At 44.2% G+C, this 26,292-nt stretch overlaps 1 protein-coding gene and 1 long non-coding RNA gene across 2 annotated transcripts in view; one reads left to right on the forward strand and one right to left on the reverse strand.

Moving 5' to 3' along the window:
* Positions 1-1,383: 1,383 nt before the first annotated feature.
* The window catches only part of LOC121034617 (uncharacterized), a 29,402-nt gene continuing 4,493 nt past the window's right edge, over positions 1,384-26,292 (forward strand). Inside the window, exon 1 of the long non-coding RNA XR_005792532.1 lies at positions 1,384-3,741. This is a non-coding gene — a long non-coding RNA (uncharacterized LOC121034617). The remainder of the gene's footprint in view (positions 3,742-26,292) is intronic.
* Positions 8,323-9,473, reverse strand: CCL21 (C-C motif chemokine ligand 21). The gene is made up of 4 exons (XM_040481567.1): positions 9,320-9,473; positions 9,105-9,225; positions 8,834-9,016; positions 8,323-8,752 (listed from the first exon to the last, which is right to left on the reverse strand). The coding sequence occupies exons 1-4, from the start codon at positions 9,384-9,386 to the stop codon at positions 8,719-8,721; spliced, it is 405 nt and encodes a 134-aa protein (XP_040337501.1). The 5' UTR covers positions 9,387-9,473; the 3' UTR covers positions 8,323-8,718.

Genomic DNA, 26,292 nt, shown 5'->3' on the forward strand with positions numbered 1-26,292 from the left:
AGTTGCTTACATTCAGAGGTGGCCTTGAAAGACAGTGGTGAAGGGAATTCCTCTCAGCGTGCAGAATTTCAGGCAGTACTTTGAATGTCAACATTGTTGGGAAGTAGAGACAGCCTGAAGTTTGGAGGTATACTAATTCACATGCAGTGGCTGCCTACAATAACCCTGCCCTCACCTTTGTGAATGGTTCCTTCACTAAAATTTTTTTCCATTAAACCTTTCTGGGCATGCCATTTGTTTCCCGCCAAGATCCTGAATGATACAAGAGTATAGTGCAGAGGGAGCATACTAGGGTGCAATTAAATTTCATTACTGTCTGCCTGGAATGCCTGTTGAGAAAGACCTTGAGAATCAGCAGGAAAGAGTAAAATAAAAAAATAATAATAAACAAGGGATTTGTAACACATTCATTCAATAAATATTTATTGAGGGCCTCCTATGTTCCAGACACTGTTCTTGGCACTGGGATATGGCAGTAAACAAAACAGATGGATGTTTCTGCTCTTGCAGAGTTTTTATTCTAATGAAGGAGACAGGCAATAAGAAAACACGAAAAATGTATATACTTCAGAGGACAGTAAGTGCTATGAAGAAAAATAAAGAAGGCCAGAGGGATAGGGAGTATTGGGGAGTGTGGTCAGGGAAAACTTTGGTGACAACATTTGAACAGAAAGCTGATGTGAAGAAGGTGAGGGAGAGAGCCATTCAGAGATCTGGGGAAGATGTTCTAGGCAAAGAAAATAGCAAGTGTGAAGATTTTGAGGTGAGAGTATGTTTGAGGAATAGAAAGGAGGCCAATGTTATGGGAGGGAAGTGAGCAAAGAGTGGTGGGAGATATAGTCAGATATTAATATGGGCCAAATAATTAAGGCTTTGTAGGCCATTGTAGGGTTTATGTTTTATTTTGAGTGAGATGGGGAACGATTGGAGGGTTTTAAATGGAGGTGTGACATGATCTGATATGTTTTAAAGTCTCCTTCTGGCTGTCGGATCAAAGTAGTGCAAGAATGGAAGCAGGGAGACCAGGTCAGAGGCTATTGCAATAATTGAGGAGGACACAATGTTACTGGGAGTTGGTGGGAAGTGATTAGATTCTGGAAATTTTTTGAAGGTAAAGTCATGGGCTTTGGTGCGGGGTTCAGCATACAATGTGAGAGGAAAGAAGAGGCAAGAATACTGCAATATTTTTGGCTTGAGCAATGTGATGGATGGAGTTGCATTTACCAAGATGTGGATGACTACAGAGGAGTGGGTGTGTGGGAAGATCAGGGGCCTGGTTTGACTTGTTAGGATGAAGCAGCATTTTGGATATATAAGTGGAGATGTTAAGTAGGCAGCTGGTAATGTGAGTTTGAAGTTCAGGGGAGAAATTTTAGCTGAAAATACAAATTTGGGAGCATATGGATGGTATGTAAGGCCATAAGACATTGAGATCTCCAAGGGAGTGAGTGTAGGTAGAAGAGGTTCATGTTCCAAGTCCTGAAGCTCCCCAACATCGACAGGTCAGGGATATGAAGAGGAATCAGGGAAGGAGGGGTGCTGTCAGGGTGTTACGATGGTACCCACTTTCATGGCAAACAGGGAAAGGACACAGGGTCCGTGGGTGGAAGGCTTAAGCACCAACTCCCTAGCCCGTTGGTTTAGATGATCCAATGGGGGTGGAAGTGGGGGATTGGATGCCAAGCAGGTGGGTTTAAAACAGTTCCTGATCACATACACAGAACTCTAAGTGGGCTACATGCTTCACCTAGTTCACCCACTTCCCAGCCAGTGGGAGCCCTGGACAAATCTTACAGCTCAGGGCAGCTTTTTCCAGCCTATACCCACACTCCTCCAAGGAGCCCACACGGACTTCATGCTTCCTGGTTTGACCATATCCACACCTCAGGAATCACAGACCTTGGATAGTGGGTCATAGCTGTTGGGACAGGGAAGGGAGCAGCTGTGCCTGGGAAGTCAACCAAGTCCATGGTAGGGGAGTTAATGATTGTGGGGAGACGACCTCGACTAGATGCTTAGTGTTTGTTGAATGAATGAATGTGTGTATCCCAAGCTGTGTGCCTGGAGCTGTGCTTGACTGATGTGCTTGTCGTGTGTGTGTGTGTGTGTGTGTGTGTGTGTGTGTATGTATGTGTGTACCTGAGGTGCCCATCCTGTGTGTGGGCCTCCCCACGCCTACCTCGCGCAGTTAGTGGTGCATGTGGCTGTGTGTCTCCTCTCCCAGGCCTGCAGAGGGCGCCCCAGCCTGGGAAGGGAGGCTCTCGAGTGGGGCGGGGCTCTGGAGGAGAGGTGTAGGGAAGCTGTGGTTGGCTGGGGGTATTATAGCAGGGGCGGGGGCGGGGAGGCCCTGACCCAGGGGGCTCCTCAGAGAGTCCGGGAAGGGCGTTGGCCCAAAGTTCCTGGGCCGGCGCCGACTTCTGGTGCTCTCCTTGCTCCAGGCACCCGTGGGCTCCCGAAGCCGGAGGTCCCGGACAATGGGCCGGATACGTGGAGGGGAGACTTGGACTGTAAGTGGGACCACACCCCCGGGGGCCTGGGGCCAGCGTGGGCCTCAGATGCCCCCCCGGGTGGCCATTACCCCAGGTTTAGAACAACGGCCCTCCCCCCAAATCCCCGCCACTCAGGCCCCCGAACTCGTCTGTACACAGCTCGCTGGCAGAGACGCGTGGGCGGGCGAAGGCCTGTGTTTGTCTACAAATATTTATCTCCCTCACTCCCACTCCAACATACCCTGAGTCCAAGGCACTAACGTAGAAGACGAAATAATGTTTGCCTTAAAGGCTAAAGGAAGTTCACATCACCTCTGGCACTTCCTTCACAGAATAACCTGCACCCGATTGATTCCTTACACCGCATAATTACGGTGCTAACCCTAAAAAAGGGTTTCTTTGTTCAGTGAAGGTTTATTGAGAGCCTAACTGTGCCGGCGTGAGGCTCGGCGCCAGAGGATGAAGGCCTTTAACATGGATATGAGCGGAAAAGGAATTTATACTATTCGTCATTGGACACAGGAAAACGCCAGACCTCTGGCCTATCATGAGACACATTTGAGGACAAGTAATAAAAAAAAAATCTTTCTGGTCCCAGAAAGATAAAGGAAATGAAAACAAAATTCAACCCACAAACCTGCTGTTTGCGTGTAGCCGACCGAGGACCGCGGTGACGATGCTGCCTCCTGGTGGCGGAACGGGGCAACGCAGTTGTCACAGTCAAGTGGAGTTTCACAGGGTGGGAGTGGTGGTGGCAGTGACGGCGTGGATTCTGAACCGAAATTGGCTCTGGCTGCCCAGGTGGTCAATAGTGGAGTTTCGTTCTCTTAATATTAGATTGAAATTTATTATGACCACAGTTCCATAGCTCTAAAGCGAAAGTCTTCAAGAACATGGCATCAGAGTTTCCCTGGGGTGTTTTGGTTTGTCACCACCGAGAAAGGGATGTCCTGAAGAAAACAAAGTCTTCAGCTTCTTTTCATAGCTAATACATTCTCTGCAGGTGGAACTGTAAACACCAATAGAAGAATTAAAAATATAGGTGTTAGAAAAAGACGCTTGGCAACTTAAGCATTTATGAAAATGGTAACTCATTGGTCAAGACTGATGCCAAAGGATAGAAGCATTGATGAATTTCATAAAACAACACAGCATCATTTTGACCCAAAATACAAGGAAAAATAGCACCTGGATGTGGGAAAGAGAAAGAACTTCACAAAAGAGGCCAGTGAAGCTGAAGGCGTTTTCACAGGTAAATGCTTAAAGCCAGGAAACAAATTAATTTTGAGTTTCATAAATAGTAAGTGTGGGCCCAGTCCCTCTGACCTTCCTGTGCCCTAATGCAAGGTACAGATGCCAAGTGTGTTAGTGGTGCTGTGCTGGTAGCTCTATATTGTTCCATTTTTAATTTTTGAAAGGAATATATCAAAAGAAAGGCTCTGTCATTGGTGATCATGACCCTCTAAAGGCTTGGGTTGATGAGGAAAGAATGAAATAGTGGCTAGCCAGAGTATGGCCCAAGTATTGTGGGAGGTGTGGTTGAGAAATCTGATTGCTTAGTTTGGAATTAGTTTCAGGTTCATATTACTGAGCTTAAGATGTTTTTAGGAGGTCTCACTAGCTCTGGACAGGGTTAAGGATATGGGATACAAACCCTTTACATTTGAATTTTTTTTTAATGTTTATTTATTTTTGAGACAGAGAGAGAGCATGAACAGGGGAAGGTCAGAGAGAGGGAGACACAGAATCTGAAACAGGCTCCAGGCTCTGAGTGGTCAGCACAGAGCCCAACGCGGGGCTCGAACTCACTGACCGCGAGATCATGACCTGAGCTGAAGTCAGCCGCTCAACCGACTGAACCACCCAGGCGCCCCAAAACCCCTTAACATTTGTATCAAAGTGGTCCTTAAAGAAAGGAGGGCCAGGGGAAATGGGAGGCTTCTAATTCCCAGGCAACTCTGACAAGAAGGAGCTGGCCCATCATTTCATAAGTGTGTGTGTTATTTCATGGGAGAGATAGTGACAAGATCATTTAAAAACATGGTATTAGTAATTTTCTGAATGGTCCTGAGGATGACTTATTGTTAGCGGAAAGTTTTAAAGCAATAGACCCATTTAAAAAATATATATATATTTTTAACGTTTATTCACTTTTTGAGAGAGACAGAGTGTGAGCAGGGCAGGGGCAGAGAAAGAGGGAGACACATAATCCAAAGCAGGCTCCAGGCTCTGAGCTGTCAGCACAGAGCCCGATGTAGGGCTTGAACTCCTGAACTGGGAGATCATGACCTGAGCTGAAGTTGGACACTTAACTGACTGAGCCTCCCAGGTGCCCCGCAATAGACCCAGTTTTAAAGCAATGAAATGTTTTAGTGCTTTAGTGTTAAAGGAAAACTCTGGATTCCAGGGATTACAGTGGCTTTTCATGATTGAGGGGATGATGATTTTGTAAATTTGGGGGATGTTTGCTCTTTAGAATTTTTTTTCTTCTTTTACATTCCTAGTAGAAGCCATTGTCTCCCTATTGAACACAGGTACTACTATTCAGTAAAATATTTATTTTTACATATGCATGAGCAAGGCATTGGAAGTCCTTCAAATTTATAATTTTATTGTATGCTTTGTACTTGTTTTTATGGAAATATTTCCTTGTCTAAGCAGCAGTCTTTTGGAAATTTACCTTCATCTCCTCTCCCATTTCTGTCCTTTACACACATACACACACCAAAAACATTTACTGTAGTTTTAGTTGGGGCTCAGGAAGAAGTACAAATAAATGCATGTGTTTAATTTGCCATCTTTACCCTGAACTCCTACTAGTCTTTGAATTTAATGCTGTTGATCTTTTCCTTTATGGTTTGTGTTTTATGGTTTTAATCTTTTTGTCTTGGTTTGGTTTTGGTTTTACATCTTAAGCTCTTTCTATCTCAAGGTTATAAACACACGTATCTATAGTTTCCTCTATTACATATGTTTTAAACATTGGGTCTTTCATTCATCTCATATGATGAAACATTGAAAAGTATTGAGTTTATGATAGTGACAAGATAGAGGTGTTTTAAAAATGGAAGAGAAATTAGAACTTAGAAAAAACCCCAAAAGGCAAGTGGCAAAGGAAAAGTAAGCCAAGTACACTACTGTGCTATGCAGTGAACAATTACATGGTGATAATAATGTAAACTCTGATCATGACCTAAATATAGTGGTATGACTATATTTAGAGGACAGGGTGACAAAAGAGGAGGGTTGGTAAGAGTTAATTCCCCATTTTTTATAATAGGAAGCCAATTGGCAACGTTTAAATAGATAAACCGAGAAACAGAAGTGTGAACAAAGTATTTAGATGTATGGCACTAACTCCTAGAAGAAGTAGCTTAAGAGTTAAAATTTGCAGGAAGTGGGGCACCTGGGTGGCTCATTCCGTTGAGCATCTGACTTCAGCTCAGGTCATGATCTTGTGGTTCAAGAGTTTGAGCCCTGCATTGGGCCCACTGCTATCAGCTCAGAGCCTGCTTTGAATCCTCTGTCCACCCCCACCTCTCTGCCCTGCCTCTGCTCATTCTCTCTTTCTCTCTCTCTCTCTCAGAAATGAATAAAAACATTTAAAAATTTTGTAGGAAATGGTTTTCAAAAGTTTTTTGATATTTTGAAAAGCCATGACTATTACTTAATTTTTTTTTTAAATTATGCATCTTAAGAAAAAAGAAAGAACAAGATAACGTCAAAGATGAAGGCAGATAAGGAGAGTGGCCACTCGTTTTCTGATGGAATAAGGAATATATTGCATGCCTGCTCAGGGCAGGGTTTGAGGCACAGATGAGGCATAGATAATTAGCAGGATAATTTAGCGAAATATGAAGTTCTCCTTATGTGTTTCCTTTCACTCCGGAGCAACCTCGAGTTTTGGCATGGCTAAGAATAGAGGCATCCTGATGTCAAAGCCCTTCTGCTTTTGTAAAAGTCGGAAGCACACCTGGGAAGAGGTTATGCCCCGGAGGGACTGGGAAGAGGAAGGATTTTGAAGAAAGGTCTTTCTGACTGGGAGGGAATTGGTGTGCACGTCCAGCAATGGGCTGTAATCCCTGGCTGTGTTGAAGCAAGTGTCAGCATCTGAGTGAATGGCTCTGTGGGGGTGTCATGGGAAGCCAGGTTCAAGCCCAGAGGCTTTTATAGCTGAATTCCCGTGTCTCTAATGTGGCACAGAGCTAAGAGTTTGAGAAGCCAGCACCTGAAGAGTCATACCTGCTAGTACCACAAGGGCCTTAGCATTTACTGGTAAGACTGATGTCCAGTGATGGGATGGTGTGGGGAGCAGATAGGAAGCCTCTTCTGTGCCTTGATGTTTCTATGACCTTTGCACAGCCCTTGGCAAGTGGGATCTCCAAGTCTGGAGATGATGTTGAATTCCTCATTAGCACTCCAGTGCAGGGGCTTGGAGTAGGATTAAGTTCATTGAAAGAACATTTTAAAATGCAATAACTCTTGTGGCACCTGGGTGGCTCAGTTGGTTGAGTGTCCGACTTCAGCTCAGGTCATGATCTCATGATTTGTGGGTTCGAGCCCCACACTGCGGTTCTGACTACGCAGAGCCTGCTTCGGATCCTCTGTCTCCATCTCTCTCTGCCCCTCCCCTGGTCATGTTCTCTCAAAAATTATTAAAACACACACACACACACACACACACACACACACACACACACACACAAATGCAGTAATTCTTGCATATCTGAATTTTCAGACTAAGATCACACCTGCTGCACGAGGATAGGTAGGAAAAGCCCCCATCTTCGCCCGTTGCAGGAGGACCAGACAGCACTTACTTTAATGACTTTATGATAAGTAGTAAATGATGTGGTGTGCTCAGGCTCCCACGGAAGGAAAAGGTGGTGGGGCAGTCACCTCTAGCTTCTCGCCCCTCACCCAGGATCTATTCCCTTCTTTCCCACATGGCCTGGCTCCCCAATGGTTTTCCCTCTCCCTATATATGGGGATAAAAGAGGCAATGAGGGGATCTCTGCTCTGGGGAGGAAGAGGTAGAGAAGAGCCAGGCCAGAGTCTTCTTAGAGAGGACACTGATTTGCATGTGAATTCTGGGGTTCTAAATACCTGCCACAGGAGACTTAGTCCTTGGTCTCAGAGGTTAAAGGGGCTAAAGTACCCTAGGGAAGAAAGGGAAGGAGAGAAGGCTTTCCCACCTGGGAGGGAGCTTAGGGAGTCAAGAAGCCCAGATAGGAATAGAGAAGCACACAGCTCCATTAAACAAAGAGAGACCCAGCTTCACTGATGAGGGCAGGAGTGTGTGGGTATTTGGGAAGGGATGGGGGCTCTGAAAGGGGCCCTAGGGCCGGAACTGTGCATAGGGTAGGTTTTAGTAGAACTTGTGTTTGCCTGTGTTACAGGCAGGCCCAGGTTCCATTCTCCCTTCTGGGGACCCTCCCAAAGAAGTCCTTGGACCTTAGTATTCAGAGGATCCCAGGGAAAGTGGTGGCAGTCCCAGGCAGAGCTAGGAAAAGATCTGGAGGTCACTCCTGAAGTGATAGCATGCTGGACATAACCAGGGAAGGGCCCTCTTCAGGGTCTCAGAGGCCTGCAGAGCTTTTGGCGATGTGTGCTCTTGGTCCACCATCTCTCACTGACAGGGATTTCTCAGAGACCGGGAGCAGCCCAGATCCCTCTATTGCCAGGGTAACTGGGAGGCAAGAAAACTCTTGGGATAGGTGAGAAAATAGAATTTTGCAGGTCAAGTTCTTGGCTGGGACCAGAGTGTGTGACCCCACCCTGTAGTGACACTGGCTTCCCCATTGACGCAAACACACAGGAACAGATACTTGGGTGGGAGGCTGGAACAGGTTTTTATTGTTAGGTATAAATTGTATTTACAAGAAAGCAGTAGGGTGCAGTGGGAGTAGGGTCAGGACCAGTATCCTGGGTGACCTTTTCTCAGAGGGGACAGTCCTGCTGCCTCCTCTCACACTTCCTGGGAGACTCTCCCTCCTCTGCCTTTCTGGGTCTGGCCTGGTGTGGGCGACGTAGCCATGCAGGGTAGGGCTGGGCATACAGATGGGATGGTTGAAGCAGGAGAAGGGGTGAGGCAAGGCCAGCATGAGGTGGCTGCTCTGCGGCCCCTGAGTCTACCCCCTCTCCTAGCCCACTTCTTGCTCCTTGGATTGGGGCTCCAAGCCCCAGTGAGGCTGGTGGGGGCCTCCTGGGCTCCAGGCTGGTCACTGGGCTAAGACCCTTTTGGGGTCTGTGGCTGTTCAGTCCTGGGAGGGCAGAAGAGGGGTTTGAGGGGCTGATCAGGTCTTCCCTTCACTTCCCTCCCACTGTCCCTCTAGCTTCCTCACCTCTTACAGCCTTTGGAGCCCTTTCCCTTCTTGCCAGACTTGGGGGCTCCTTTGTCCCTCTTACAGCCCTGGACTTGTTTCCGTGGGGCTGGTGGCTTGTCCAGACGTTGCATCAGCTGCTGCACCCAGGTCTCTTTAGGGTCTGCGCATAGCTCTGGCTGAGAGCGCTTCCGAGGTGAGAACCTGGGGGTTGGGCATTAGCAAGCATGTCCTAGTTTTGCCCGCCATGCCCTCCCCACTCAGCTGCACCCACCTTCTTGCACCCACTCACAGGATAGCTGAGATGGGGCAGCCCCTGCTTGGCTCCTGCTTCCGGTAGCTGCGGACAACCTGGGCGGGAATCTTCCTTAGACTGTACTTGAGGCAACAATCCTGCGCCCCTCCATCACTGCCTGCAGGGTGGGGTTTACAGGGAGCCGGGGCTCCTGGTAGGCTCCCACCCGCGCCTCCCCTTCTCCCCATCCTAGGCAACTCCCTCTTTGATACCTTGGGTCCAGGGGATGCAGAAGGCCAGGACCAGGACAAGGAGGCTCAGAGCCAATGACTGAGCCATGGCTGTGGTAGAAGGTGAGTGTGAGGCCAGAGCGGTAGGCGAGGTGGACAGCTGCAAGTTGGGGGTCCGTGTGTCAGCTAGGACTGGTCTGCTGCCTATTTATGCAGGCAGACACTTTCACTTCCTCCATCCCCAGCCACTCTGTCAATGCAAGAATAGGGATCTCCCTCCTTTTCCTTCCTGAAAGGCTGCCTCACTAGTATGCGGAAACGAAAACTTCACACAGCCCATCGGATCCCAAGCCTCCTGAGTCTATCTCCTCAATATCAATTGAATTGAATCTGTCCAGCCCTTTTTCTACCTTTGGCCACTGTTGTGGTCCAGGCTTCACTGTGTCTCTCCTGGAACACTATGATTGCCTCTTCACTGCATTTTAGGTTCCATATTCTCCCCATTCTTCCACAGGCTGAGGACTGTTGCTTCCTAAAATGTGCATTTGATTTTTGGTTTGTAAGAGTTCTTTTTTTTTTTTTTTTTTAAAGTAGGCTTGATGCTTAGTGTGGAGCCCAATGTGGGACTTGAACTCACAACCCTGAGATCAAGACCTGAGCTGAGATTGAGAGTCGGACGCTTAACTGACTGAGCCACCCCAAAGATATTTCTTTTAAGTATTATTTATTTAAGTAATCTCTACACCGAGTGTGGGGCTTGGACTCATGATCCCGAGGTCACGAGTCACACGCATGCTCTTTGGACTGAGCTAGCCAGACACCTCTGGATTTTGAAAGTTCTTTATGCATTCTGGATAATAGACCCTTATCAGATATATGATTTGCAAATATATCCTCCTATTCTGTGGATTTTCACTATCTTGATAGTGTCCTTTGATACATAGAATTTTAAAATTTTGATGAAGTCCTACTTATCTATTTATTTTTCTGTTACCTGTGCTTTTAGTGTCATATTTAAGAAACCTATGCCAAATATAAGGCCATGAAGATTTCTCCTTGTTTTTCCCCTCAACTTTATTGAGGTATAATTGACAAAATTGTATGTATTTAAAGTGTACAACATGATGACTTCATACAGGTATACATTATGAAATAATTACCATAATCAAGTTAATTAATACCTCTGTCACTTCACATGTTACCTTTTCACATAGTTTCTCCTTTTTTGTGGTGAGAATGCTTAAGATCTACTTTCTTACCAATTTCAAGTATACAATATAGTATTATTAACTACAGTCACCATGCTGTACATTCACTCCTTAGAACTTATTCATCTTATAACTGAAAGTTTGTACCTTTGACCAACATCTCCCCATGCTCCCCCTGCCCCCAACTCCTGGCAGCCACCACTCTGTTTCTATGTGTTTGAATTTTTTTTTTTTGATTCCACATATAAGTGATACCATATACTATTTGTGTTTCTCTGTCTGGCTTATTTGACTTAATAAAAAAGGCTTTCCAGGTTCATCCATGTTGTCATGATGGCAGTTTCCTTCTTTTTTATGGCTGAATAATATTCCATTGTATGTATGTATGTATTAAATCTTCTTTATCCATTCATCCATCAGTAGACACTTAGGTTGTTTCCATGTCTTGGCCATTGTGAATAATGATAACAATGAATAAGGGAGGACAAATATCACTTTGAGGTAGTGGTTTCATTTCCTTTGGATATATACCCAGAAGTGGGGTTGCTAGACCATATGTAGTTCTATTTTTAATTATTTGAGGAAATCCATATTGTTTTTCATAATGTATGTACCAATTTACATTCTTATCAACAATGTAGAGGGGTCCCTTTTCTCCACATCCTCTTCAACATTTGTTATCTCTTGTCTTTTTGATAATAACCAATCTAACAGGTATGAGGTGATATATCCTTGTGGTTTTTGGTTTGCATTTCCCTGATGATTAGTGATGTTGAGCATATTTTTATATACCTGTTAGGCATTTGTATATTCTTTGGAAAACTGTCTACTCAGGTCCTTTGTCCATTTTTAAATCATATTTTGTTTGTTTATTTTGCTATTGAGCTTATGAGTTGCTTATATATTTTAGGTATTACCCCTTATCAGATAGTTTGTAAATATTTTCTCCCATTCCCTAAGTTACATTTTCATTTTGCTGATGGCTTCCTTTTCTGTGCAGAAGCTTTTTAGTTTGATGTAGTCCCACTTGTTTATTTTGCTTTTGGTGTCATACCCCCCTAAAGTAATTGCCAAGACCAATATCAAGTAGTTTTTCCTTTTCTAGGAGTTTTACAGTTACAGGTCTTACATTTAAGTCCTTATCCATTTTGAGCTAATTTTTGTGTGTGGTGTAAGATACCGGTCCAGTTTCATTCCTGTAGATGTGGCCATCCAGTTTTACCAACATTGTTGTTCTTGGTGCCATTGTCAAAGATTAGTTGACCACATACGCATGGGTTTATTTCTGTGCTCTTTATTCTCTTCCATTGGTCTATGTATCTGTTTTCATGCTAGTACCATACTGTTTTAATAACTATAGCATTTTAATATAGTTTGAAATTATGAGGTATGATGCTTCCAGCTTTGTTTTTCTTCTTCATGATTCTGGTTGTTTGGAGTCTTTTGTGGTTCTTTTTTTTTTTTTAATTTTTTATAACGTTTATTTATTTTTGAGACAGAGAGAGACAGAGCATGAACGGGGGAGGCTCAGAGAGAGGGAGAGACAGAATCTGAAACAGGCTCCAGGCTCTGAGCTGTCAGCACAGAGCCCGCCACGGGGCTTGAACTCACTGACCGCGAGATCATGACCTGAGCCGAAGTCGGCTGCTCAACCGACTGAGCCACCCAGGCACTCCGAGTCTTTTGTGGTTCTATATGAATTTTAGGTTGCCTTTTTTTCTATTTATGTAAAAAATGCCATTGGAATTTTGACAGAGATTTCATTGAATCTTTTTAAAAATTTAAATATAATTTATTGTCAAATTGACTTACATACAATACCCAGTGCTCATCCTGCATTGAATCTTTAGCTCACTTTGGGTAGTATGGACATTTTGACAATATTAATATTACAATCCAAGAACACAGGATATCTTTCCATTTATTTGTGTCCTCCTCAGTTTCTTTCATCAGTGTCTTATATTTTTCAGTGTATGGTTCTTTCACTTCCTTGGTTAAATTAGCCCTAAGTATTTTATTGCTTTTGATGATATTATAAATGGGATTTAAAAAAAATTTCTCTTCTAGATAGTTTGTTGTTAGTATATAGAAATATCACTAATTTTTGTGTGTTGATTTTGTATCCTGAAACTTTACTGAATTGTTTATTAGTTTTTTGAGTTTGTGTGTGTGTGTGTGTGTGTGTGTGTGTGTGTGTGTGTGTGTTTTGGTGGAGTCCTTGGGATTTTCTATATATAAGATCATGACATCTGCAAACAAATGACAATTTTACAAGCAATGTACAAGCAAACGATCTGGATGCTTTTCATTTCTTTTTCTTGCCTAATTGCTCTGGCTAGGACTTCGAGTACTGAGTTGAATAGAAGTGTCGATAGTAAGCACCCTTGTTGTTCCTAATCTCCCCCAGCGTGGGGCTTGAACTCACAACCCTGAGATCAAGAATCACATGCTCTACCATCTGTGCCGGCCAGGCATCCCAAACATTTTTTAAAAATAAAGTCTGTGCCCAACGTGGGGCTTGAACTCAGACCCCCTAGATCAAGAGTCACAAGCTCTACTGATTGAACCAGCCAGGTGCCCCAGTTTTGTTCCTGATCATACAGAAAAAGCTTTCGACCTTTCACTCTTGAAATATTGTCATATATGAAATATATAGCTGAAATATTGTCATATATGACTTTACTTATGTTGAGGTACATTCCTTCTATACCTAATGTATTGAGAGTTTTTATCATGAAAGAATGTTGAATTTTGTCAAATGCTTTTTATTGCATCTGTTGAGATGATCCTATAATTTTTATCCTTCATTATATTAATGTGTTTCACATTTGTTGATTTGAATATATGAACCACCCTTGCATCTCAGGGATAAATCCCACTTGATCATGGTGTATGACTCTTAATGTGCTGCCAAATATGGTTTGTAAGTATTTTCTTGAGGATTTTTGCATGTATGTTAATCAGGGATCTTGGCCTGTAGTTTTCTTTTCTTGAAGTGTCCTTGTCTGGTTTTAGTATCAGGGTAAGGCTGGCCTCATAAAATGAGTTTGGGAGTGTTCCTTCATCTTCAATTTTTTGGAAGAGTTTGATTGGTATTAATTCTTCTTTAAATGTTTGGTAGAATTTACCAGTGAAGGATTCACCTGGTAGAATTTACCAGGTCCATCTGGTCCTGGGCTTTTCTCCATTGGGAGATTTTTTATTCTTGATTTAGTGTCCTAACTAGTTATGGGTCTATTCATATTTTCTATTTCTTCATGATTCAATCTTGGTAGGTTGTATGTTTCTAGGAATTTGTCCATATTTTCTAGGATATCCAATTTGTTGGTTATATATATTATGAATATTGGTTATATATATAATTGTTCATAGTGGTCTCTTATGATCCTTTGTATTTGTGTGGTATCAGTTGTAATGCCTCCTTTTTCATTTCTGATTTTATTTTCCAGTAAAAATCTCTAACTGCTTCCATTGCTGCACAAATTCACATCTCCACCAACAGTGTACTATGGTTCCCTTTTCTCCATATCCTTACCAGCACTTGTTATTTTTTTTCTTTTTCATAATAGCCAATCTGACAGGTATGAGTTGATATCTCATTGTTGTTTTGATTTGCAGTTCCCTGATGGATTAGTGATGTTAAGCATCTTTTCATGTGCCTGTTGGCCATTTGTGTGTTTTCTTTGGAAAAATGTCTACTCAAATCCTCTACTTATTTTTTTCTTGTTTTTAAAAATTTTTATTTATTTATTTTGAGAGAGAGAGAGAGAGAGAAAGTGGGAGAGGGGCAGAGAAAGAGAGAGAGAGAGAGAGAGAGAGAAAGAGGAGAGAGGGGGAGAGGGGAAGAGAGAATCCCAAGCAGGCTCTGTACTCTCAGCACGGAGATCGATCTCATGAACTGTGAGATCATGTCCTGAGTGGAAATCAAGTCAGATGCTTAACTGACTGAGCCACCCCTCCTTTACTTATTAAAAAATTGTTTTTATATTAAGTTGTATGAATTCTTTATATATTTCGGATTTTAGCCTCTTATTGGATATGTGATTTGCAAATACCTTCTCTGATTCAGTAGGCCTTTCATTTTGTTAATGGTTTCCTACATTGTACATGTAGTTTGATGTAATCCCATTTATTTATTTTAGCTATTGTTGTCCTTGTATAAGGAGATTGATCCAAAAAAATTTGCTAAGACTGACGTCAAAGAACTTATTACTATGTTTGCTTCCAGGAGTTTTATGGCTTCAGGTCTTATATTCAAGTTAGACTGAGTAATTTCAATTGCATTATATTCAAGTATGCTGATCCTTCCTTCCACCTTCTCAAGTTTGTTGTTGAATTCCCCCAGTTATTTTTTTTTTTCATTTAAGTTATTGTATTTTTGGCTCTAGAATTTTTGTTTGGCTCATTTTAAATAATTTGTACCTCTTTATTGATAGTCTCATTTTGCTCAGACATTGTTTTTTGAGATTTCCCTTAGTTCTTTGCCCATGGTCTCCTTCAGCTCTTTGAACAGATGTTTTGACTTTTCCAAACAATTTTTGCTAGGTATGCATTCTTTGTTGTGTGTGGTCCTTGAAGTTTCTGTTCTGTTATCTATGCAGTTAGCCAGTGACCTGACAAAAGTTTCTCTACCCACTTCCCACTAAAAGGGTTCTGTCCCTTTTAACATTTTGATTTATGCCCCTGTGGAAGCTGCTGCAGCCCAACAGGGCTGCAACCAAGGCAAGCATCTCACCTGTCCCTCAGGGAACCACCAGACTGACCAAAATGCACAATCCCCAATTTTTGGAGGATGAGATTCTCTGCCACCAGCCAGAAACTCCAGGAATGTGTGCCACTGTCTCCGCAGTGTTAGCTAGTAGCTAGTTGATGCATGATGGTCTCTTATGAAAGATCAAGCATCCTCTCCCTTAATCAAGCACTCCCCTGATTGTTATAAGTGTCTGATAAATTTCCAGAGTTCTGAAATAGGTACTTTCAATTGCTCTTTCCAGCTTAGTGGTTGCTTTAGTGGAGGGACCAACCCCTAGAGTTTCCTACTCTGCCATTTTGCATGCTGTCATTCCTGTAGTTTAGTTTTTAATGTTTTAAATCTTTTCTCTGTTTGGAATTTATGCTGGTGTATGGTGTGTGTATTATTGGGTCATGACTTAGAACCTATATTTAAATCCAGATTGGGACTTCAGAGTTGTAATCATCAGGTTAGGACTCAAAAAGCCATCTAGTTCTCAGAGTGCTAAACCCAGCACCAGGCTCCCTCATACCCAGGCTTATCCCACATTTCTGAAGAACAACTTGTATGGGGATAGAGAGACCATAGGGAGATGTGGAGAGGGTAAGAAATGGGAGGAATAAAGTCTGGACAGGGTTGGCAAAGTACAAGATAGTGACAGAAAGATTATGCCTATGATAAGGGTGTTGTTATAGGATACAGAAAGGCTGGGGATTGGAGTTGGGGATATTGTTGGATGGGGATATGGACATGGTGTTTTATCTCAAGGCCCACTGAGGAGAGGGGCTGGAATCTGAGTGAATTAAAGAAGAGATAATTGAGCTCTTGTGTCTGAGGTTTTACAAAGAGTTTTACTTTAGGCAGGGCAGGGAGTACCTCGGCTGGCAAGAGGCTGGCATTCTTGGGACAGGACTGGGCAAAAACAAAGAGATTAGATTTCTTGGGTCTTTTACCTGTCTGATGGTAAATCCTGGCACTGGAAAGCTTTTAATTCCCATATCTTCAATCTCTCCTTCCCCTCCTACCCCCCTACCTTCTGTAGAAGTGATTAAGTAAGTAGTGAGCAGCCTGTTTCTGAAGAGTTCCCAGAGAGGTAGGATAGCACGAGTGCTGGGAGTATGTATGTATGTAGATGATTCCATAGTCATATCATATTAGATTGTTTCCACTGTTTCCAAACTTGGCTGCACTTCGGAATTATATGAGGAGCTCATTAAAAATACAGAATTAGAGTTACCACCACAGACCATCTTAAATAGAATCTCAGATTAGAGTAAAAGGATCTGTATTTTTTTTTTTTTCTTTTTAAGTTCTCCAGGTACATTCCAAACATGTGCCCAGATGGGCACAGAGCCTGTGGTTGGTAACAAAGATGGTCTGGGGGATGAGGAAGCTCGGGTGATATACCCCCAACCTTCCTGAAGGAGGGGACTTTCTGGCCTGGCACAGCTTGTAGAAAAAGGTAGAGCATGGCTGGGAAGAGTTGAGGACTGTGCTACTTCCTCTACTAAAAATCCCAGGTTCCCTGTCTTTCCTAAGACATCCTGTCCCCTTCCCCTTGTTTATGCTATTATGTGGGGAGGGGGGAGCTCTTGTGTGTCAGGTGGTGTTCACAGTCCCCTAGGTTCCATCCTTGACTGCCTTTCCTCAACTCAGGAGGATTTTCCTAGGATCTACTATAAGTCCTCACCTTTGAACTTGAGTTTGTAGTGTTAGACCAGCTATAGGGAGATATTTCATCTTGCATGTATTGGGGCCTCCATGCTTATTCCTGGGACTTAGAACCTAAGTTAAGGGCCCTGAGAGAAGGAAGGTAAGGAGTTGAAGCTTTGCTGGAGGTAGATACTTGGCTGGACAGAAAGCCAGGACTGGAAAGAACTACTCTCAGAGCAGGAAAATGCCACACACTGGGCTGCAGATGACTGAGCCTATGAGGTGGAGGTAGGGGCATGGAAGGGAGGCAGTGAGCGAATCTGGAAGGTAGTGGAACCCAGGTATAGACATAGTCCACAGGAGAGGGGTTGAGACAGTGAAGGGAGTTGCTATCCTTCTCTGGGAACTCAAGTCTGCCACATAGCCATTCCTCTGCATTCAACTGATGGCCTGGGCTCATCCCACCTATAATTTATTGGAACCCTAAGCTTGGTGTGGGGGTTTGGAACTTGCAGCCCTGAACCAAGTCCTTCTTTTGGTTCTTAGGACAGGCTGAATGTAGACATTGGGGAAAGGGACACAGAGATTCAGATGGCTATACATCTGAGATGTGTGTCCACCTAAAAGTTGCAGTCTGTTGAGTGAAGATTTTGGCTTGGTGAGCTTCTGACAGAGCCTAAGTAGTGTTTGACAATCTCTAGGGTGGCCAGGGTGCAGGGGAGTCCTATACCTAAAGGTCTTGGTTCTTGGGGGTGAGAGATGAGGGGTTAGGGGATGAGGAAGGTACACATGGCTGACTTCAGCTTTACCTCTGCTGATGAATTGTGAATACATTCATTGTGAATACACTCTTTCACCAGAGTAAGATCCTTAATAGGGGGAGAAGTGGTGTGCTAATTCACCCCTACTCTCCCCAGTGTCAGCAGGCCCACTACCTATTTAGGACAGGCACCTGGGCCAGACTCTGGGGTAGAGGTCCTAGGTATGGGTGTTGCAAGAGCCTGGAAATCCCCACATCCCTTCAGACCCACGTCTCAGGCACATTTGCTCCCTCCTGGTATAGTGTTACAGGGCAACAGATACTCCCAGCTTGGCAGGCAGGAGCCAGGGAGGGGTATGGTGGGAATTTAAGCCGAGAGGCTAGGCTAATCTCAGAACAAGGCTTGGGATGAGTTGGGTCCCTGTAGGTTTTTCTGCCTAAGAAGGGTCAAAGGGCCTGAGCACCTTGGTGCTCCTGGGTTCCAGCTGAACACTGAGCCTTTCAGGGACATCCTACCCTGATGACTCTGCAGGTGTTACTGAAGGAGCTACTGAGTTCTTGGAGTGCAGATGATCTATACTGTCATAAGTATGTGATATTTGTGGGCCTAGTATAGTTGCAGACATTACTCAGTGTGTAGCTTTCTATGGTTAAGGTTAGTGTTAGGTAACTATGCTTAGACTAGCACTGATATTGTGGTTACAGATTGGAGGTAGACAGTGGTAAGCATAAGGCAAGGTAAAGATTTTGGGAGGGAATACCCACCAACATTACTTTGAAAGGATGTGTCTGTCTGCTTTATTCTTCCCTTAGAGTCTATGTCTGCTTAAAGGCTGGGGGTCAGGACCTGCAGTAAACTGGAAACACTGCTAGGGATAGGGATGGGTGTGTAGGTGAGCAATGGGGCTGCCGAGGAGGGAAGTGGACTCACTTGCTGACCTTGCCATTTCTTTGAAAGCACACAGCCAAGTTGTTGAGACCAGAGGTATGCATGTGAATCCAAGACTATCTTTAGTAAAGGACAAGGAATGGCATAGAAATTGCAAAGCAGAGCTTAGAGGAGGGAGAGACAGACCCGGTTTGAGGTGGCATAGGAGGCTTTATGGTGGAGAGAAACTTTGAAGGATGGATTTGGACTGCATTTGTGTTTGTAGGTCTGCAAGATGGTCTGTGTCTGTTTACGTGTGTGAAGCCTGTCTCTGTGTCTGCATGTGTGCTTCTGCCAGTGTCTGTCTGCTCCCACATGTCTGACTTAGGGTGTTCTTAAGTCTATGTAGGTGTGTTTCCTGGACCTGTCTCTGGGTACTCTGAATTAGTTTTGGAGTGGCATCATTGAATTTGTGTGCTTGTGTTTGTGTCTCTTTGTGGCTGATGTCTGTGTCCTGTGTCTTTGACTATGTGTGAGATTCTGCTCTGGACTCTCGCTTTGCCCCTCCCCTCTCTCCTGACACTCCCCAGCTGCCAGCACCATTTACCGCAAGGAATGGCTTCTGTTCCCTTCCCGCCATCTGGATTCCCACGGGTCCAGCTGCCTGTCCAGGGTCCTGCCCCTGCAGCTTCTGTAGCAGGCCTGACCTTGGAAGTGATACATTCTGGAAAGCCCCCAGTGTGCTCCTTGCCTGGCCATGGATCCAGAGGAGTTGCAGTGGAGAAGAGGGGCAAGGCAGAAAAGGGGGGCAGTTGGCAGGGCCCACCCCTCCTTCTGGAAACAGAGATCTCCCTCTGGCCCCTTCCCAGGCCCCTTTCCCTCCTCATGCTCTCATCCAGACCAAGTATTCAGGGTCCTGGCCTCACTGTCTCTGGGGATGGATGGGAATGAACAGTCCTCGGCAAGCCCAGCCAGACCTATCAGGGATCTGGTCCTCTGTGTCCCCTAGCACCTTACATGCCTACATTGTGCTCATTGCTCATATCCCCACCTGAAGTCCAGGCTGTCTTCCCTTCTTTCTTCTCCCTACATGGGACACAGGAATCATTCTTGTTCTTCATTCTGTGACAGATGGGCCCCTGAGCCCAGGTGGAGCGTTAGGCTTTGGATGGCTGGTAAAGAGCAGAAGCCCAGCCCCCTCTTACATGGTGCAGAGAGTAGCATCTGTGGGGTTTATTCCTGTTCTCATTCTGTGTTCACTGCTCTCCCAGGATGGGCTATGGTAAGCAGGTACAAAACTGAAGCAGTCATGGTCTCTATCTTCTAGGACTCTGTGTTTTGACAGGAGAAGTGATTTTGTGGAGAAGCCACTCTCCTCCACTGCACGTGGTCACTTGCCTGAAATTCTCTCAATAGACTTCTCAGGTGCCCTCTGCAGAGATCAAGGAAAGGGCTCCAGAAGGTCAGGACCTTTCACCATGACATGTTACCTCAGAGGGCCGGAGGTGAACTCCAGAGTTCCCTAGCAAGCACTCATTTATGCCTAGCATCTACCACCAATTCTGGAGTAGCAGGTGCTTGAGTTTGTGTCCTCCATGAGGCCTTTTATGCTGGATTTACTCTTAAGCTAGAGAGTGAGGTTTGTGCTAGGGTTATGAGATGGGATGAGCAAGGCTTCATTCCTTAACGTCCTGCGTGAGTCACAGGCTCTGACCCTGTCTTCGCTTAGCTCTTTACTTTGCTGAAAACTGAGAATCCTGAAGGTGTGGGTTACAGCTCATCTTTATGTGCTCAACCCTTTGTTGTAGGACCTGGTCAGCACTGTGAACTCATAGGGGCTCTTATGGGGCCATGGGAAGGACCTAAGTCAGGATGTGTGCACATTAACCTTGGCTTCCCACATTATGCTGCTGTGACCTTTCTGGGTCATTCCTTTCACTTTGGGTCCCCCTCTTGTCTTCTTGCTGTGTGGCTCTCTGCCCAACTCCCCCAGGCAGGGGGGATGTGGCTGTCACAAGACCTCCTGTGATCTTTGGAGTGCTTTAGGGTAACACCTGGGGGGTGTTGGCTCAGCAGGCCTAGGCCTTGTGCCTTGTCACCCCAAGGGCCACAACAGGGGCCGGGTTCCCATCCCTGACAGAGTCACCATTCAGAGGAGGGACACATTCATACTTCTTCCTGTCCTGTATTTTCTGCATCCTGCTAGCAGTGGACACATTGTGCTAAGTGCTGGGGTCCTATCAGAGGAAGAGAGTCCTGACACCACCTCCTGGTTTGATGGGATGTTGAGTCATCCTGGATTTCTTTAGAAATCAGTGAGGCAGGGGCATCCCACAGTCCCCCATACCACAACATAGGGAAACTACAGCATCCCTGCACTTCCTTTAGCTCTTGGCTCCTGTATGGTAGGTCAGAAGGTGGGAATGCAGAGATGCCACCTTCTGAGAGATAGGAAGTGTCCAAAACAGAGATCTATCCCATCCACCTAGGGCATACTCTTTGTCTTTTTGCCTTCCAGTTCTCTCCTCCCACCTCCAAATCACCCTAGTCCCTGGGTGAACACTAGGACACCACACCTGCTCTATTTCTTTTTCTCAAGGTCCCTCCTCTTCCTTATGCACCATGCATATAGAGCTTTCTCTGCCATCTCTCCTATTATGTTCCAAGAGCAACTATTTCACACATATGATCACCAACTTCAGCCAATTTTTCTGCCCACCCTGGCTCACATGCTGCTACTGACTTCTTAGTCCCTAAAAATAACTCGCTATGGTAATTTCTAGAATTCTGCTCCACCTCTGGCTTTGGCTTTCCATTTTGTCCCTCCTCCCCACTTGCCACGATCCTTTCCCAGCTCCTCTTTCTCCCCTCTAGATCTTTTTCACCACTCTCTTAGTTGTGGGGAAACTTTGCTTCTTTTGGTATACAAAGTCCTCCATCATTTAAACATTTTTTTATTTTAATTTTTTAAAGTATATTTATTTTTTAGAGAGAGAGAGCATGAGTGAGCGAGGGGCAGACAGAGAACAGAGCCCAAAGTGGGGCTGGAGTTTACCTGACGTGGAGCTTCAGCTCAGGAACTGTGAGATCATGACCTGAGCCAAAGTTGGATGCTTAACTGACTGAGCCAAAGTCTTCCCTCATTAATGTCACCTTCTCTTTACACCAGTGCAGTGTCTGTGCTTAGTCAAGGCCAACCCCTCTTCTTAGGGACTCACTCATATTCTGTTACTTTGCTCTCCTGCATCATCAACTTATTTCCCTCCACTGGATCTTTTCCATCAATATCCAACATGCTGTGTCTCCCACCTTAAATACCCTGCTCTGTTCTGTCCTCATTTTCTGCACGTCTGTGGAATGAAACTTCTTGAGACAGTTGATTATATTTGTTATCACCAATTGCTCTTTCATTCTTTCTCGAATTCACTCCAGTCACACCTTTACCTCCACTACTCACCTGAGTCTATTGTTCTCAAGGCCATAAACAATGACTATGTTACTAAACCTAACAATCATCTCTGCATCCTCATCTTACTTGGCTGATTGGCAAATTTTCATGCAGTTGCTCACTTTGTCCTTGCAATAATCTTCTTTCTTGGCTCCCAGTATTTTACACTCTTCTGCTTTTCTTCCTACCTCATTGGCTACTACTTTGCAGTCTCTGCTTTTTAGTTCCTATATCCCCCACCCCCCTAATTTGTTAATGTTAGAGTACTCCAGAACCTAGTTCTTAGATCTCTCCTTCATTAACACTCATTTCTTTGGTGGTCCTATCCAATCTCATGGTTTTACATCTATATATGTTTTATCTATCTATCTTTTAAAAAAATATTTATTTTGAGAGAGACAGAGAGAGAGAGAGAGGGAGGGAGGAAGGGAGGGACACACACAGAGAGAAACAGAGAATCCCAAGCAGGCTCCACACTGCTGACAGAGCCTGGTGAGGGGCTTGAATGCACGAACTGTGAGATCATGACTTGAGCTGAAACCAAGTTAGATGCTCAACTGACTGAGCCATCCAGCCGCCTCTATCTATCTATCTATCTATCTAATCATCCACAGCTAGGACCCTCCCTGAGGACCATCAGGCTTCTGTGTTGAGAACAGACTGTTGGACGTATAGTCTCAGGAAGAAGCTGGGAGATGCTACTGCAATATTCATAGCAGCTGAGGGAGTGAGACATGGTCATGTTCTGAATTCATTTTATAGGTAGAGACAACAGGGTTTACTGATGGATTGAATATGGACTATTAGGAAGAAAAGTCAAAGATGACACCAATATTTTTGTCCTGAGAAAATGGTAAGATAGAGTTGTCATTAACTGATAGGGTGAATACTGTGACGAAAGCATGTTTTGTATATGTGATTGGGCGATGGTGATGGGTAGGGTATCAGTTCACTTTTCTATACTTTGAGATGAATATTGGATATCCAAGTATATCTTTCTATATATACATATATAAATAAATAAATAAATAAATAAATAAATAAATATATACATTTATACACACATATATTTTTTTAATTAAAAATTTTTTGGTAATGTTTATTTTTGAGAGAGAGACAGAGTGTGAGCAGGGGAGGGGCAGAGAGAGAGGGAGAAACAGAATCCAAAGCAGGCTCCAGGCTCTGAGCTGTCAGCACAGAGTCAGACGTGAGGCTCAAACCCACAAACCATGAGATCATGACCTGAGCTGAAGTCAGCTGCTTAACCAACTGAGCCACCCAGGCATCCCCAAGTATATATTTTGATTAGACAGTTTTGGTATGTAAGACTGTCTATCCCATGAGATCATGAGCTCCATTGTGTAAATCCTCTGTCTTCTTCATTATTGTGTTTACTATAGAACCTTGCATATAGTAAGTGATCAAATACTTTTATTGTTGAATGTAAGACACTTCTCAAAGTCATTCTTATTGTGATCCTTCTGGGGTCCCCATTAGCTGAGTACTTCCTCCTGTGACAGGATTCCCCCATTCCATAGGACTCATCACACTAATATAGTGATTTGTCTGCTCCTCAGCTCAGAATTTTGTTTCAAGTGCTATTAAGGAATTACTGTACACCAGCCACTATTCTAAGCCCCGGGGATATGAGCCACTATTTAAATTATTCAGGCAAGAATGGATGAGAAACTGAATACAAACAGAAGCAGTTAAAAATAGAGGAAAGGGGGCAAAGTTGAGAGATATCAAGATTAGAACTCAGTGACTGACTTCATATTTGGGCTAAGCAAAAAACGTACTTCTAGTTACACCATTACCAGACATTGGGTCACAGTTTGGGAGAGTAGAGGGTGAGTGTTCTGATTTAGAATTAATTTGCATTGCCTTTGGACAACAAGGTTTAGCCCATTGCTCTTTATCACACTTTGAGCAAGCAGATTGAAGCTCAGATTTACTCACCTACTTCCCCCAAGAGCACTTAAACCATGAGTTGACTTCCTGGCTCCAGGCTGTTTTGAGTGCAAAGCAAATTGGCTTTTCTCTCTTATCATATCCTGGTCAGGAACATGTCAGCTTCTGTCCCAGGTACTCAGGCCTCCATCTACATGCTCCCCCTCCCTGATTGTCTCCCTGCCAGCCCTTGGGAGCGGGAGACAAGCCCCTCTTCAAGTCCTACTGTGATCTTCATTCCAGGAGTCACTAATTCCATGCAGCTAACAGGCAGTGGAGGTGGGATATAGGTAAGAGAGCTGCAGCAGCTTCTGAGATGAGTTCTCCAGAAAGATCTTACCAATAACCAACAGGGAACAGAGGAGGGGAGATTCTATCATTTGCTTTTCATATCTTGTCATATTAGTTATGTGCTTTTGATAAACACAAGGTACCTCCTCAAGGTTGGACCATGGTGGTGCTCCTCTGAAAACCTGCCATTGAGACTGTGGGCATATATAGAAGTCATCAGTGAATTCTGCCTGTGGGATTCCTGGCCACTCCTTCATGTCACTACTATCCTCAGGTCCATATTGCTCCTCTGGCTCAAGCATATCATGGGAAGCCATGATAGAATTCAGACCTGGTCTTTATTTAACTTACCTTCCTTTTCTGCTCAAGTCCATTTATCCATAGTCCAGGGTGGGCTGGGAAGAGTTGTGTGGAATGCTGACCCAGCTTAAGTGTGGGTTAAAGCTCCTTCTCTGGGGCACCTGGGTGACTCAGTCGGTTAAGCATCCGACATCAGCTCAGGTCATGATCTCATGGTTTGTGGGTTTGAGCCCTGGGTTGGGCTCTGGGCTGACAGCTTGGAGCTGATTCTGATTCTGATTCTGATTCTGTTCCTGATTCTGTTTGTGTGTGTCTCTCTCTCTGCCCCTCCCAACTCATGCTCTGTCTCTCTCTTTCTCAAAAATAAACAGACATTAAGAAAAATTAAAAATAAAGCTCCTTCTCTAGATGGGTAGAACATTTTAGCCTCCCCTCATGCCTTCCCTTAACTTAGAGATATAGAGTATATATCTCCTTTGCTTAGAGATATAGAGTATATTTCAGTGGTGCTCTGCCCCACCTGCATATTAATGCACATTAATGCACATTAATGAAAATGACAGTAGCAGTCTTCTTCAAGGGATGCAGACATTTGATTGTGTTGGGTCTTCTTGAGCAGACCAACTCTCTAAGATGAGAGTTGAGACCTAGGGCAGGTTCCCTTGTTGGGTAGCAAAAGCCACTCTAGGACAGTGCCGAGGGCAGTGGCGGGGGTGGCCCAGGACTGAGGCAGAGTGGAGTTGCTGGGAGTGGGAGTGGTGCTGGAGGTTACTTTAGTTTTAAATATGTGGTGAAAGGAAGCCTTCATTCTGTAATGGGAAGAGATTATGAACACTACCTTCCATGAAGGCACATAAATTTGACTCACTTCTGGAGCATCATCCTTTTGTGTTCCAGAGATGTCGCTATCCATGTGATAGCCTTCTGCTTGCTACAGGAGATGACTTCATATAGACATGAGTGGCTACTTCCAAGTAGGGGTCACAAACTAGTTCTTGTTCATGGACCTACTTATCTACTCTAGATATATGTTTACCTGAGGAGTTTTTTATTTTTGTTTTTTTCCTTTAACTTAAATTATGGTAACTTTTAGACAGGACAGTGTTTTCCAATCAGCTTCAGGACCCATCAGTCCTATACCTTGACTATTGATTTACTCCTTATGTTACCTTCTTGGCCTCTGTGGGTATTGTGTTATGACTCCAATATCCCAGGATTTCTGAATTTCTTTGAGACTGTGTTGCTCTGGTGACAGTGGTCTCATAACCAAAAATCCTTGAGCTCAAAATCTCTGAAGAGGCTATTTTGGCCCTTCTTCCAGTATCCAGTCTGCCCTTCACCCTGAGGCATGAGCATCCCTAAACTGAGCAATGTCAAGGGTACAGAGAAATTTGAGTTGTATTGCTTTCCTGCTCTCGAGATACTTAACTATCTGGCTTCCAAGATAAGATTAATTCACACAAAGTAAAATCCAATAATCTAAAACAAATAGAATTATATACTCATTTGTAAGTGTCAGGTCACAAACTTTCCATTCTGGAGGAGAGAAAACATAATGAGGATCTGGGTAGTCAAAGAGGGTTCCTGGGTAGAGTGACATAGGAGTTGGCTCCTAAAGTGTAGGCTGTTGGGGAAAGAACCATGTTCATGTGGAGAGAAACTTATGAACAAAAGGCAACACAGAGCAAAGGGCCACAGAATGCATTTGGCAGTATGAAATGCAGTCTATCTCTAATGGAGGTATAGATGGGTGGATTGGAGAGGCTTTGTGGCAAAAGATTGGAGTATCAGGGATGAGGTCTCTT

Source organism: Herpailurus yagouaroundi, unplaced genomic scaffold, assembly GCF_014898765.1.
Source record: "Herpailurus yagouaroundi ecotype Mexico unplaced genomic scaffold, PumYag 160, whole genome shotgun sequence".
Taxonomy (NCBI): Eukaryota; Metazoa; Chordata; class Mammalia; order Carnivora; family Felidae; genus Herpailurus; species Herpailurus yagouaroundi.